This window comes from Mastigoproctus giganteus, chromosome 10, assembly GCF_048544385.1.
Source record: "Mastigoproctus giganteus isolate SK-2022 chromosome 10, ASM4854438v1, whole genome shotgun sequence".
Lineage (NCBI taxonomy): Eukaryota > Metazoa > Arthropoda > Arachnida > Uropygi > Thelyphonidae > Mastigoproctus > Mastigoproctus giganteus.
Genome location: NC_143584.1, coordinates 226,029,712 through 226,045,168, shown reverse-complemented (window position 1 = coordinate 226,045,168; position 15,457 = coordinate 226,029,712). Strand labels below are relative to the sequence as shown.

The following is a 15,457-nucleotide window of genomic DNA, read 5'->3' as shown; positions in this document are numbered from 1 at the left end:
AACGGTGTACTTTCGATTTTGCATTTGAATTTTTATGCACCCGTTAATGGTAATGACTTTAGTGATTTTCAGATTGTCAACTAAAGTCGGTAATAGAATTTGTACTAGTCCGGTACTGCTTTTCATCCATTATCTTTAAAGTTTCTTTCAGTTTTATTTACAGACCGGATTTGTGTCAGGAAAATCTATCACCATGAACTGCGAGAAGGGTGGTGTGGAACTCGTTGCAGAAAATTATGACAAACACTGCAATGATTATAGACCAAAGGGCGTTGTGAAATGTCCTAGCTGTGATAAAGAATTCCAAGAGTGCCATCTTCAGGTATGTTTAAGTAAATCTGGTATAACTTTCATTTGGTTTATTCAAGCTGCAATTAGTGATGCTTTGAAATTTTGTATTTCAATAGTGCCGGGTGTAATAAACTCATAAGGTCTTATATTTTTGATGCCAATTCAGATGGAGGATAAGTTTCAATTATTTATATGTACCACTGAAGGACAACATATTTCGTGCATGTAATAAGTGTGTGTGTTTTCTTGACTATATATTAAATTAATTGTCCAACGCATATAATGTATATCTATCTATATATATATATATATATATATATATATATACTACTCGACAAAATTAACAGAACAAAATGTTTTGTTGAATATTTTATTGTGAATAGTGTTGCCAAAGACGAATATTGGATATTATAGCCATCGGGGCTTGCAAATTCCGAGTATCCAATAGAAACCTCAGGACATTTCCCTTTTTTAGCTTGCTCAGAGGAATAACTACTGAGGATGGCAACTTATCTTCGTTCATCTATGATGCTATTAAAACACTGACTCAAATCAATAAAATGCCTTTATTAAACAAAAAATTAAAATACACAAACTGACTGTATAAACTGTATATTAAAATAAAATTGAAGCTGAATGACAATGTAATTCCACTTAGTGCAGTGAGATGGCTTAGTCGTGCAAAGTGTTGTGTGTATGTGTGGTATCGCTGGTGGCTCTTCCAAGGCCCATCTCCACCTTGTTCATTTGTGTTGGGGCAGAAACCTCTGCAGAGCGGGCCCGAAAAAGTGTTGGCGCTCGTGTGTCAGCCCAATGTGCTGGTTTGGGTCCACTATCACTTGTAGTGCTGAAAAGCACAAAATCCCGCACCCACCGGAGACAGTGCAATACCGGTGGGCACCAGCAATCCGGCTCCCAGGTTGCCCAAACCAGGTAGCCAGCCAAGAAAAAAAAAAAAAAGCTCTGTGTAAATTAACCTATTAATTATTTTACTCAGAAATTCTGATCTTTACTTTACTTAAATTTAACTTTAAGATATTGCAAGGAAATTTAAATGCTAAAACTTTAACTATATACAAAAACATTTAAAAGGACAGCCGGTGGAAAGTAGTCATAATGTAACCTGCCACAGGAAGTACGTTGATATTCCTCTCTTCCTCTCCAAGATACAAAGCACTGAAATACATCTTTACAGTCTTCCAGGAGAAGAGGCGTACTAGAAGTAGATGATAAAGCCAGTAGCATCAACAGGGAAACAACAGCCGCAATGAGACCGTTTCTCTATAAAGAGCTGATTGCCAAGCAGTCAAATTCAGGAAATTTTGATCAGAATTTAATGGGAATGATGTTTTTTTTTTATGAACAGCCATAATGAGACTGTCAAAGTCCATTAATATTAGCTGGTCCAAAGGGACGTTGCTCAAATTGAAATATCAACCTTACAAGAAACCACTGCTACGGAAGACCTTGTCATCCTCCCAGTCAAAGGTACTCAACAATTATAAATCTTGCTTTTCAATCTTCCACAGTAGATATGTACTGGATAAAGATGACAAAAACCTCAAGCGTTAGGAATGAGGTCAACAACCACAATGAGACTGTGCCTCTACAATACACAGTTTTACAATTCATCACTTCTCACGCAGTCTAGGAAATCTTTTGTTCAGAAAATTAGATGAAAGTTGCTGTGAACAGTCGTAATGAGACTGTCACTGCACGATTTATATTATCTAATCCAAAAGTGGCGTTTTTGAGTATTTTGAATTTTATATTGAGCTATGTAGTGTTGGAATCGTATGATATCTATTTCCAGAGTCCAGCAAGCAGGGGTTACAAGATTCAAATAATGAACCTAAGAGTTTTTCCCCCCAAGTATTCCAAGAAGGCCTTCCCTCCTAGCGTTGATATTTTTATTATTTACATTTTTTACTTGATATCTGCCTTATTTACAACAAGTGGTATTCCAACGAAACACAGTAGGCTATTTTGTTCATTAAAATGCAGCTCATGCAATTTGTACACCAATTTGATTTCAATTTAATTAAACAAGCTGATTCCTAAGTTCAGTTATCTTCTGAAAAACTGACACTGAGAAGATCAGCAGGGCGGTAAAATTTTGTTAATTTTCTAGAAGGATATATACATTATCCACCGATAGGTTAGGGACCCTACTTAGAAGACGTTGTCTCTGTTCCGAATACAGTGGACACATTAACAGGACATGTTCCCAATCCTCGTTCTGACCACAAGTGCAGATCAGATCTGGCTCAAGTCCCATCTCATGGAATTTAGCCCTGAGAGAACCGTGACCTGTTAGTAAATATGCTGTAGTCATAGATGGTGCGAACAATGAACAGATACCCGGAGAAGTCACAAAAGTCACTTGTTGAATGGACTTTTTTTGTTGCCAGTCCAGAAACAGATTCGTCCCATCTGGACTGCCAGTAGCTGTTATCTCAGTCCAGATTCTTTTCTTTTCTGCTTTAATGTCATTTGCTGGGCCTGATGTTATGCCCAAAAACGTTGTAGATCTCCCTTTCTTTTTTAACTTGTAGATTGTGTCTCTGAATAAAATATATAAATCTGTGGGCATTTCACCACCAAGAATTTGGAGTGCATTATTTGAAACCATGTGAGGGACGCAGTGAACAGTGAGAACAGATCTTTGAATTGATGTTAACTTCCTCTTCACAGCAACCCTAATAACATTCTGATGCCAAACGCTTGCAGCGTAAGAGATAATAGATAAGAATATCGTCTTGTAATGCAGTCTCAATGTTTTCTTATTCAGACCCGATTTTTTCTTAGAAATTCTTGTTACAGCAGCTGTAAAATTTCGGATTTTATGTACCAAATTAGTTGCATGTGGCAAAAAGGTCAGTTTGTCATCCAATAATAAGCCAAGATATTTGGTTTGTGAGATGTACATTAGTTGTGAATGGTTCAGATGAATCTTAGGGGGTCTCGCATAATTGAAGTGATTTTCAAAAGTCATGAAGTTGGATTTACTCGTAGAGATTTGGAGCTTGTTCATACTCGCCCATGCTTCAAGATCGTCAAATAATGACTGCAGTTTCTCTTCTAGTATTTTTTGGAGAACGGCCTTCAATAGCAATCACAAGATCAGCTACGCAGGCAATCTTTAATACCTCTGGATGTTGTCGTATTAGCCACTGGTCCAACACAACATTCCAGAGGAGCAGTCTCAAAACCGACCCCTGGGGACATCCTCTGGAGATCTGGGCCATGTAAGTAAGAGGTTTGGCGCAAACATTTACAAACCTTTCATCAAAGTAGGATCTAAGAACGACGTGTATATGTATTGATCACAGTTAGCAGACCTTAATGACCGGAAGACGGTCTCCCACCAAAGTGAGTCGAAAGCGCCCTCAAAGTCAATGAACACTGCTAGAACGTATTTTGCAGGTGTGTTCTGAATGTAATTTGTCAGGGAAGAAGCAGCGTCCTCCGTCGACCTGCCTTTTTTAAACCCAAATTGAGAGTTGGAATTTAAATGTTTGTGATGCAAAGTGTTCTATCGTTTCGTTAAACTGTGTGAAGAAATTGATATTTTTATGACAGAAAAAGGGAAACCAATGAAACAGCTATCAAATGTGGAGTGGCCAGTTGATTTTGCAATTCTTAGAGACATTTTTAGTCATTTAAATGCTCTTAATTTAAAACGACAACGGAGAAGAAAATTTTTCTCTGATTTGCATGGCATCAAATCGTTGTTATTTCAATACCAAATTGAGTGAGGCAATTTAGTTCACTTTGAATGTTGTTTCGAGCTAAAAGAGAAACACATATTTCCAAAGAATCGTTGCCTCTCGTTATTCAATTACTTTTTGACGAGTTTGAAAGTCGATTTGTTATAAGATCCATGAAAAAGACAACAGCTTGTTTGAGAATTCATTTACTTCTATGGCTGCAAACTACGAATCCCAGCTTGCAACTTGAAATTATTGCTCTTCAATCCAAAACATGGTTCAAAATTATATATGGACAACGAAATTAAACTACTTGAATTCTACAAGGATCTCTCATATGAAGATTTCCGCTAATAAGAGAAAATGCCATGAAAATGGCAACTTTGTTCAGATCAACGTATATTTGCAAACAAGTTTTTTTAATCCAACCAACTATGCATAGTTGGTTGTATTAAGAATACACATTGCTCAAGATTCATACTATAATGGTAGTAGCCTTAGCCACCCCAGTGAGTATTCCTTTCCTATATTGGCGATCTTGGCAGAACTCGTTGAAGTCAATATCTAAGTCATGGACTCGAGATAGCAACTGCTGAGGAAGAAACCGGTCCGGCAGGTGAAAGCGTCTTTGCAGAGGACATAGCTGGGGAGTTTCTCGTAGACGTGCCCCTGGGATCCTCCATGCACAGTTGTCCCAGAAGGAGGGGGAGGAGATGAGACCGGTCATGAGTTTGACTGTTGTGACGAGCTTTCTTTCATTAATGAGCGGCATGAGTCTTGGGATGTTAAGTGCATTGGCCATAGCGGTGGTTCGGAGCTGGAGAGGCAGGCTAACTTTGTGGCAAGCCCACTTGAGAAGCCAATACGCGGATTAGAAAACTGATTTGGTGGTAGAGGGAGATGCAGACGCCCAAATCTCTGCAGCATAGAGAAGTGGCGGATACACTATTGTTGAAATGTATCTGACCAGGGTGGATTTGTCTGTTACATGTTGCAAATGTTGCTTGCATATCCATCTCAGTCCGGCTGCTTTTGTGAGGAGTATGTCTGGCCGAAAAGAAAAAGTGAGTCAAATCTGATCTCTAGGTCAATGTGATTTTGGTTTAAGCAGGATGGAGACTCCATAGATTTTTGTTGGCTGTTGCTTTAACGAGAAGACCATGGTTTCTGTCTTCTCAGGATTGATACGCAGACCAAATTCTTTGAGGTAGGCACATATAGAGGAGAGAATGAGGGTTATCTCTTCTGAGATTTGGTGACAGTCTTGGTTTGCCTTAATTGGCGAGAGTACGTTTAGATCGTCAACATATACCAGAATATTCAGATTTTGGATTACCAGTGGAACAATAAGGGCGGTGAAGGGCTAGGTAGTACTGCCCCTTGCGGAACTCCAACCAAGATTACACTCTGTTACTGCCACCTGGTGTTTCTTTTACTTGAATATTCCATTTATTTAAATGTTCAGTTTATCATGAAAATAAGTTTTAGGTTATGGGTTGCATGAGCCTCCCGAACAGAGGCTCATGCACTCAAGTATATTTTATCTGAAATTTTGCATATTTTCTGGTCGGTTGGTATGTTTGCTTGATTAAAAACCTGTGTTTCTAAGAGAATAAAATAACCTTTACTAATTAAACAACTGCTACACAAGCCTGAGACTGGCTACCTGGGACACAGAATGATAAAGTCCATTAAAGTCTGAGTGCGAGGTTAGCCTGTGCAGACATTGCTCCTTAAAGCTCTTCAAACAGAGAAGTTTTTCCTGATTTATTTTCTGCTTTATTAGTTTAAATTGTCATATTAACTTATTTCTAGAGTAGTTTTATATTCCTAGTTACGATACTTAGTTTAAAGTTTAACTTAGACAGAGATTTCGTAGATATTACTTAGTATCGGTAACGGTATCAAATCCACGTGTCACAAATTGAACGAGAGGTCTTTTAACCAAATTTAGTCGATTTATTAACCAATTGTTATATCAAATTATCTTCTATAAGTAGATTATAGACCTAGTCAGGATCCTTAGTTTATTCTAAATTGAGATAGCGAGATTTCGAAGCTAATCAATACTTACGAGTCCGTAGAAATACCGTTCGTGAATTCCCGCCATTTTTACACGATAGCATAAGCTTAGTGTCGTATAGTGCATAATATAATATTGTCAATTAATCAGTAAATAATCTTGATAAACTTTATTGTCAATTAAATTGTATTTTTAACTCTATATATATATATATATATATAACGACTTAATCCTAACAAATAATTAATACATAACTATAGTGTTTCACGTGATACGGAAGTTGTATAAAGGGAACTCGTAGAAAACACTAGATACCGAAAAAAATATATATATAACATAACTGTTTTGGGATATAACTTAAGGATTTAATTTTTGTTTTGAATTTTATAAAATTAAATCGGAATCATGACTCTGACCAGAGCAGCAAAGCAAAAGGCTCAAGCTAATGGGAGTGCTGTGGTTCAGGGGAGAACTGAGGGGGGCAGTTGCCCTCTGAATCACAGTCTATTAAAATGCACTGTTTGCTTGATGTTTGCGGAGCAGTCGGGTACGGGACATGATACTGCCAAGGGGGATGTCTTTGTGTGTGCACGATGTAAGGAGTGCAAGGAAATCAGGCGACAACTCAGCGTTGTTATGGGCCTTTATGAGACCTTGAAGGACAGGGTGGATGCCCTCGAAGGAAATAAATTGAGGGGCCCATCAAGCTCTCAGCTGCCCACATCAACGCCAGAGCTTGCACTTGGTCATCAGGCAAAACAGGGGCAGCCCCCTAGGCAGAATGCGCTGGTCCCACAGGAACTAGTAGTTATTGGTGACTCTATTGTCAGGGAAACGGGGAACATACTTTGTAAAAAGGATAGGTGGAATAGGACCAGGGTATGTCTGCCAGGGGCAAAGGTTGATGACGTTGTAGAGCGGATATCATCTTTTAAGGGCACAAAGGGTGATATAGTTGTACACGTTGGCACTAATGATATTAAGAGTAGGAGACCGGCGGAATTACTTAGCAAGTACAGGTCACTGTTGAAAAAAAGCCGTGAATTAGGGTTGAACTTGAAAGTGTCTGCAATTCTGCCCAGACACGATAGGAGGGAGTATATGATGACAGCCTTGTCGATCAATTCGGCCCTGGAGGGATTGTGCAAGGCTCACGGGGTAGAATTTTTTTCAGCCTGGACTGTACTTGTTAACAGGAGAGATTGCTTCTACAGGGATGGGATACACTTAAATAGAAAGGGTGCAAGAATTTTTGCTGATGCTGTCGAGGCAGTGTTAGGTGGGTCGGAAAACTGCTAGTTGGGGGGGATACAAGGACTAATAGATTAACAGTAGCCACTGGCAGAGGTGGAAGTGATTCTTGCACTGCTTCTATTCAAATGAGCAGAAGTCTGAAAAACAAGATGCAGGATATTTCAGAGACTGCTGGTAGTCATTGCGTTACAAGTAAACACATGGGTTGTGTTAGGGTAGCTAAGAATAGAAACAGGTGCATGTATACCTGCGTGTACACCAATGCTAGGAGTTTGGTAAATAAATTTGATGAATTTGAGGTATTGCTCAAAACATCAAAGGCAGATATTGTTGGGATATCAGAGACGTGGTGTCACACAGATATAAGTAATGCGGAACTGGAATTTGGGGAATACAATGTATATAGAAAGGATAGACAGGACAGGAGGGGAGGAGGGGTTATGATATTAATTAAGAAACACATAAAGTCAAAGGAAGTGAAGCCAGTTGACATCGATGGACAGGGCAGTGTCGAGTCAGTTTGGTGTGACATAAGCATAGGGAAATCAAAATTGAGAGTAGGAGTGTGCTATAGGCCTAATGACTCTGATGAGTATAATAAGACACTGTACAGGGAAATAGAATGGGCCAGTAAATCAGAGAGTCTTATAATGGGGGATTTTAATTTCCCAGATATTGACTGGAATTTGTGGGTTGGTCACTCGCACACTAGCAAGGCTTTTGTGGATTTATTGGATGATTGTTTTCTACATCAGCATGTTCGTGAGGCAACAAGAGGGAGCAATACTCTTGATCTGATTATCAGTAGTGATTCTTCATGCATTAAGAACCTGCAGATAAATGAACCACTAGGTGGCAGTGATCACAGTGTGTTGAAGTGGGATTTACTCAAGGAGGTAACTACCATCAGAGGTAAAGGGAAGGGCTTTTGTTTTCGTAAAGGCGACTATGATGGTCTGAGACAGTATTTAAATTCTATACAGTGGGACCAACTGATGATGTTACCAACAACAAACTCAAAATGGGAAGCATTCAAGGAACTAATCTTGGTGGCTACCAGGCTTTACATACCAACTAAGAAATATTGTTCAAGGTTTAGGCCTAAATGGTTGTCAGATGGACTAATGAGACATGTGGCAGAGAAGAAAAATGCATGGGATACATACAAATTAATGGGTGACATGGAAGCCTATGATAGATATAAGTTGGTCTGTAACCAAGTCGCAAAGGAGATTAGGCAGGCAAAGGCAGACTACGAAAAATCCTTGGCAAAGGATGCAAAGAAAAACAGAAAGGAGTTCTTTACATACTTGAACTCGAGAAGGAAAGGGATGAATCAGATTGGTCCACTGGATATTGATGGTTCAACAGTTGAGGATCCTGCTCAGGTGGCTAACAATCTAAACGAGTATTTTGCATCTACATTCACGCATGAGGAGTTATTCAAGAAGGAGAATGATGTAGGTAAAGTAAACATTGGCAGTGAGCTGGATGATTTTGTAATAACCGAGAGGAAAGTGGAGGAGAGATTGTTGAGGATAAACATAAAAAAGGCACCTGGGGTGGATGGGATCTATCCAGTTATATTAAAGGAGGCAGCAAAGGAAGTATGCAAACCCCTAGCCATAATTATGAGAACTTCTTTGGACTCAGGGGAGGTACCCATAGACTGGAGATGTGCAAATGTAACCCCAATTCACAAAGGAGGATCAAAGGCTGACACAAGTAATTATAGACCTGTGAGCTTAACTTCTGTTCCAGGAAAATTAATGCAGGCACTGGTTAAAGAAGCACTGCAGGATCATCTAGACAAGAATTCAGTTATAGCTCAGACGCAGCATGGTTTTGTTAAGGGGAAGTCTTGCCTGACCAATTTGATTGGATACTATGATGCAGTCACAAAAGAACTGGATGCAGGGAATAACTTTGATATTATATATTTGGATCTCAGAAAGGCTTTTGATACTGTTGCACATGGAAGACTGCTGCACAAATTGGAGCAGTGTGGCATTGGAGGCAAATTGCTGCTATGGAAAAGGGGATGGTTGAGTGGCAGAAGACAGAGAGTGGTAATCAATGGACACTGCTCAACGTGGACTAATGTTATTAGTGGAGTTCCTCAAGGTTCAGTGTTGGGTCCATTGTTGTTTTCGGTGTTTATGAATGATATTGATGATGGGATATCAAGTTTAATGTCTAAGTTTGCAGATGATACAAAGGTTGGCAGGGTCGTTAAGGACACTACTGACGCTATGCTGCTGCAACAGGATCTGGAAAGGTTGAACAGATGGGCTGAGAGGTGGCAAATGAAGTTTAACATTGACAAATGTAAAGTACTACATATGGGTAACAGTAACCCCAGAGCAATGTATCAACTCTGCGGTACTACACTGACAGTGGTGGAGAATGAAAAGGACCTGGGGGTAATTGTGCAGGCAGATATGAAGTTCTCTGAGCAGTGCAGACGAGCTGCAAGAGTAGCTCATGGTGTCTTGTCAATGATATACAGGAATTTTTCTAGCAGGGATAAGGAGGTGATTATTCCCTTGTATAAGGCAATGGTTAGGCCACATCTTGAGTACTGTATACAGGTCTGGAGGCCTCATTTCAAGAAGGATGTAGAGCTGCTGGAACGGGTACAGAGAAGGGCAACAAGATTAGTAAATGGAACAAAGGGTTGCTCTTACGAAGAAAGGCTTAAGTTTTGCAAATTACAGAGTTTGGAGACTAGGCACCGGCGAGGTGATCTGATAGAGGTGTATAAGGCTTTGAATGGTTTGAGCATGCTCAATGCCAATGGGATTCTTCATCTTTCTCAGAATAATCACCTCAGAGGGCATAAATTCAAATTGAGGAAGGACGGATGTCGGATAGATGTGCGGAAATTTGCCTTTGGCCAGCGGGTGGTTGGTTGGTGGAACCGACTTCCATCACTTGTTGTTGAAGTTGATAGCCTAAACAAATTTAAAGCTCAACTGGACAGGTATTTCGAACGAACGGAGGGGTGAAATGGGAGAGGGTTTTTTTTTTTTTTTTTTGGCTGATGCTGAATAAGCTTGCTTTCTTGCATCATATGCCTCTACTAATGCTAATGCTAATGCTAATGCTAAGTTTTCCTTACCATTTTTCAATCTTATACGAGAAACAGATCTCGACCACAATGGGTTATTTTTTTTTTACAATATAGACTCAAAACTACAAAACATTAATGTATGACAAATAAAATTTTACCTTTTTTTTGCCCATTAGGATCACCGAAAGGTTTGTCAATTGTCCAAGGTAAGATGTCCCAATTGTAATATTGGTTTAAGAAGGAAAAATCTTCAAAGACATCTAAGAAAAAGATGCACTAAATTGTGGAAGCCATTACAGCACACTTCAAATATAGTTCAAGATGAATCTTTACAGGTAAGTGCTGCAAATTTCAAGAAAACAAAGACATTTCTTATTTATACAAATTTTTCTAGAGGATTAATAATAGTCCAAAGAGCTCTGTATTCAAAAAATGCCTTCAAATAGAAAAAAATAAACGGGAACTTAGGTGGTATGCTGAGTTTCAGCATTATTAATTTCGCATGGTTTAAGAGAGAATAATTCATTTGAATTGTTTGTTGTTTATTTGGTGTCCAGAAAACTTAGAAATATATGAATTAATTTTAAACTGCGTAAAAATTACTATATATTTCACAATTTTTAAATACGAGTTTAATCGATGTGCTGCGTTTGTGAAAAATGGTGAATGAAATATCAATTTATAAGGGTATGTGTAACAACTTCGCTCCCCATTGACAGATTTTCGTGTAATTTTATATTCAGTTTTAGAAAGACTTTTATAAATATTTATCGAACCCTCCCAAGTTTCATTGAATAGGAACAATAGAAATCCGGCAATTATTATTTCGTTTTTTCTGTTCTTATGTAATATCTTGACTCTTAGTATGGGACTAAATAGACAAATGTGTCGAGTCCTCCCAAATTTCATTAAAAACAGAGCGAAATTTTATATTTCGTTCTGTTGAAACGATTTATCGAGGCTTCCCAAACTTCATTAAAAATGGAACCAAAGGAACCAGGCAATTATTAGTTGGTTTTTTTTTTCATACACACATACTGTATAGTATATATATTTTTTCATACATATAGTATATACAAGGAGGTGATTAATCCGTTTTATATTAACTAACTTGTACACGGATTAATTAACTCCTTACCCCTGTTGGCAAAATTCTTCTATATTATTGGCAAAATCCCATGAGCTATCCAGCCCGTACGCACTGCTCAGAGAAGTTCATATCGGAATGTACAAATACCCCTTTGTGGTTATATATATACACTGAGTGATCACTATGACCACCTACCTAATACTTCTCAGGTCCCCCCTTTTGCTCTCAGTACAGCATCTATCCGACGTGGCATAGATTCAACAAGATGTTGGAAGCGTTCGGGAGGTATGGCCAACCAAGCTGTGTGTAATGCGGCCAGAAATGCAAGTATGGAGGTGATTGGTGTATCCAGAAGCCTGATATGCCTTTCCATAGTGTCCCACAAGTGGGATTGATATTGGAAGAGTTCGGAGGCCAATCGATATGCTGGAAATCAGAACTGTGTTCCTGAAACCATTCCTACACAGCAAGTGCCCGATGGCTCAGTGCATAGTCATCTTGGAAGACACCACCGCCATTCGGGAAAAAGTGTAACATAGCGGGGTGTACACAGTCAGCAAGCAGTTGACGATAGCGGAGACCACTGATACGTTGTTTCACATGCACCAGGGGTACAAGTTCCTGCCAGTGAAACGTTCCCCGCACCATACAACCGTCTCCACCGGCCTGCACTTTTGATACCATGAATGATGGATCAAGAGCCTCATTCTGTTGACGCCAAATCCGTACACGACCATCCACGGTGTGTAGTAAATAACATGACTCATCCCACCAGCACACCTTCTTCCATTCTTCTAACGTCCAACTTGCATGCTCTTTGGACCAGGCGAGTCTTTTAAGCCGATGAACCTTGGTTAGGAGAGGATGTTGTAGGGGTCGTCTTGCTGGTATGGCTCATACGTGCGAGCGTGTGACGCATGGTCATGTCAGATATTGTTCCGGGTTGGCCCATGTTGTATTGGGTAGTCAACTCTTTTATTATTATTACTATTATTAATATTATTATTGTTATATATATTTTTTTTATTAACCATATAGTGCAAGGAAGCCTGGGGCTTATGCTGCACCAGTCAAACAAAAATTCCCGAGTTACCCTGAGAGAGAGAGAGAGAGAGAGAGGAATCGCCAAGAAAAAGAAGAATGATGATGATATCAAGCTCAGGTCCTTGGGTGTGCCAAGCCCATACTCACCAGATGTGAGTCCCTGGCTGCGCCTGTTCGCCTGTACGAGTCGTCGGACCCGTCGGACCCGGCACTCACTTCTAACATCTACCTTTCGCTGATTTTTGCAATTTTGCCTTCAGGTCGTTATTTGACCATTTTGAAGCCAGTCCTGGTACATGTTAACCACAGCGGCTGTCGAACACTCCACCAGTTCAGCCGTTTGGGAAATCGAGGCACCAGCTCGTCGAGCACCCGCAATCTGTCCTTTATCAAAGTCCCATAAATCCTTCCTTCTACCCATCACGCTCGGAATTTTACTACCTACTAAACCATTGACACCTTATCTATGCTACGTAGGTCGACTAACTGCGCACTCTCGTTTCACGTGGTCAACGGATCGCATTCAGTTTTCACAGGAGTGGTCATAATTCAGTGATCACTCAGTGTATATAATGTATTAGATACCATTTTCTACTTCTATTTTAATTTTTTTAAAACTTATTTCAAATCTGGCACCGTGAAAGCGCGCCATGTAACATCACTGATATTACATGGCATGTTTTTTTGCATATCTACAGAATACCTGACACAGATTTTTTAATTAACAGACTGCCTGTTCTACTTTTCTTTATGCGCACAGCAGAAGAAACTACTTTCACAACCAGTTGCCGTAGTGTTGCATTACTATCAAATGAATGGTCTCGCTAAAAGATTAATATCCAATTTAGTAATTAACTGCAGACATTAAACACTTTTAAATTGAAAAATAGAACAACTGGGGTAGCATGCGACAAGACAGGTTTTCTTCACGGTATAACGATTAAAAAAAAAAAGATTAAAAAAATCAAAGACCACACTAAGAAAAAAAAATATAAAAATTTAATCTCACAAGCCTAGCGATGCCACTGCAAGATTAAAGACAAAAAAACCACAATTGCAAATTCTTCAATAGCTGCAACCTATTTCGAAATGTCTGTGATCCCGAGATGATTTTATTCTGAACTTTTCGGGCTAGACCACGGTTGACTAAGTTACTGGTCTTGATAACATGTGGGGAAGGTCTACACCAAAAACAAAGTGACAACGAAAAACTTGAGATATATGCTCCAAATTTTACTTTCTTTTACTTCATTTTTTTTAAATAATTTTGATTTCAGGAAAAAAACACCAAAAAGGAAGAATTGGAACATGGACTGAAGACAGCTGTGCTCATCAACGAGGTACTCCTTCACAAAATCATTATTTCAATTTCATAGAATATGCATTCGAAAATTTAATTTTATAAAAAGAAATAAAATTCGTTTAACACGGTTCTTTTGGCTTGAGATATATGCTCCAAATGTTTGCTTTCTTTTACTTAATATTTTCATAAATTTTGATTTCAGGAAGAAAACGCCAAAAAGGAAGAACTGGAGAATAGACTGAAGACAGCTGTGCACATCAATGAGGTACTTTTTCATGAAATCGCTAGTTCGCAAACTATAATTGATTTTATGAAAAGAAAGAATATACGGTGTATATAAGTTCAATGGAGTCGCTTTGGTTGAATCCACTTGCATACAGCAGGCAGCAGTCCCATGTCGATTGGATATTTAGACACCGGAAAATATACAAATCGCTGGCGAAGTCCGATCTGTGATTGGGGTATTCCAATACCTCATCTCGTTCCACGTAACGCAGCTCAGTTTTTTGCTGCTGGTGAACGACTTTTGTCACGAAAAAAAGAAAATTTCTTCCATGTGGTAGTCTTCCCAAAATATCAGCTAATGTGGGCAAGCCTCTGTAGCCAAGAAATGCTATCTTACCAGAGGATCTGGGTCATGCAAATACAAAAAGAACACGTATTTATTCAAATGAATTGTGGACGATATTGAAGTAGTTTACGAGTATATGTATCGTAAATAGATTGTAGCAGATCCTCATCTACCTTGGGTTTTCTTATTCACTGTAAGCATTTTAGCACAATTTCTTAATATACTGATTTATATATTTGTTATATATAAACCAGTATATAGCGTTTGGCGATCAGAAACTTCGCCCGTATTGTGCCATGTATAATATATCTACAATTTGCTTGTGTTCTGTGGACGATTTGCTGTGTGCTGGATGAAAAACCCGCGTTTCCGGGAGAAAATGCCATACCCCTCCCGAAACCCACTAACTCGGCCAAGTTGTGAAAAAGAGCCATAAAAATTCTTCAAGTCATCGAAGGAAGGGATTGGAAATCAGGTTTTTCCCAACCCGTGTGGGGGGGACGGTGATAATTCCAACATCCTACCCACGAAGGCCATACATAGTACACTCAATGTGACTAAAGATACGCTTCTCAGATTTTGCAGTGTCGTTAATAATGTGAATTCTTTTTAAGTAAATGTATTTCGGTGATTACGATTATTTCATTTTTGATTTTTCTCTTTCTTGTTAGCAACTGCGAAAGGAAAACGAAAATTTAAAGAGGGAGATTGAAGAAACTGATGGTAAACTTAGTTATCTGTTGTCCACCATCTCCAATTGTCTTGTGTTGAGTGAATGCGTGAATCGTCTGTAACATTCCTCGTAACACTTTCTTAATTCAAAACTGTTGTTTTGAAAATATGTGTGCATATTTTCAAAAGTTCCATATACGTGCATGAAATTTTTGAGCATGTTTCAAGATGGCCGCGTCCTTTAAAAGGTTCGGCAGAATTATGGTGCAAACGGGGTCTTCATCTTGAAATGGAATTTTAATTAAAAAAAAAAAACTAATAAAAAAATTCAAACAAAAAAACAAAACTGTCTTTTTTCTTAGCATTTCAGCACTTTTAGAACGCAAAATCAAAGATAATTGCAACGTAAGATGCAATTGTCTTTGG

The 15,457-nt window shown here is 38.9% G+C and overlaps 1 protein-coding gene across 1 annotated transcript; it reads left to right on the top strand.

Annotated features, from left to right (window-relative positions):
• Nucleotides 1-47: 47 nt before the first annotated feature.
• On the top strand, nt 48-15,153 carry LOC150079997 (uncharacterized). Its single transcript, XM_090383325.1, has 5 exons — nt 48-322; nt 10,528-10,686; nt 13,763-13,825; nt 13,991-14,053; nt 15,031-15,153. Exons 1-5 carry the CDS (start codon nt 194-196, stop codon nt 15,151-15,153), a joined length of 537 nt encoding a protein of 178 aa, XP_090239451.1. The 5' UTR covers nt 48-193.
• Nucleotides 15,154-15,457: the final 304 nt, after the last annotated feature.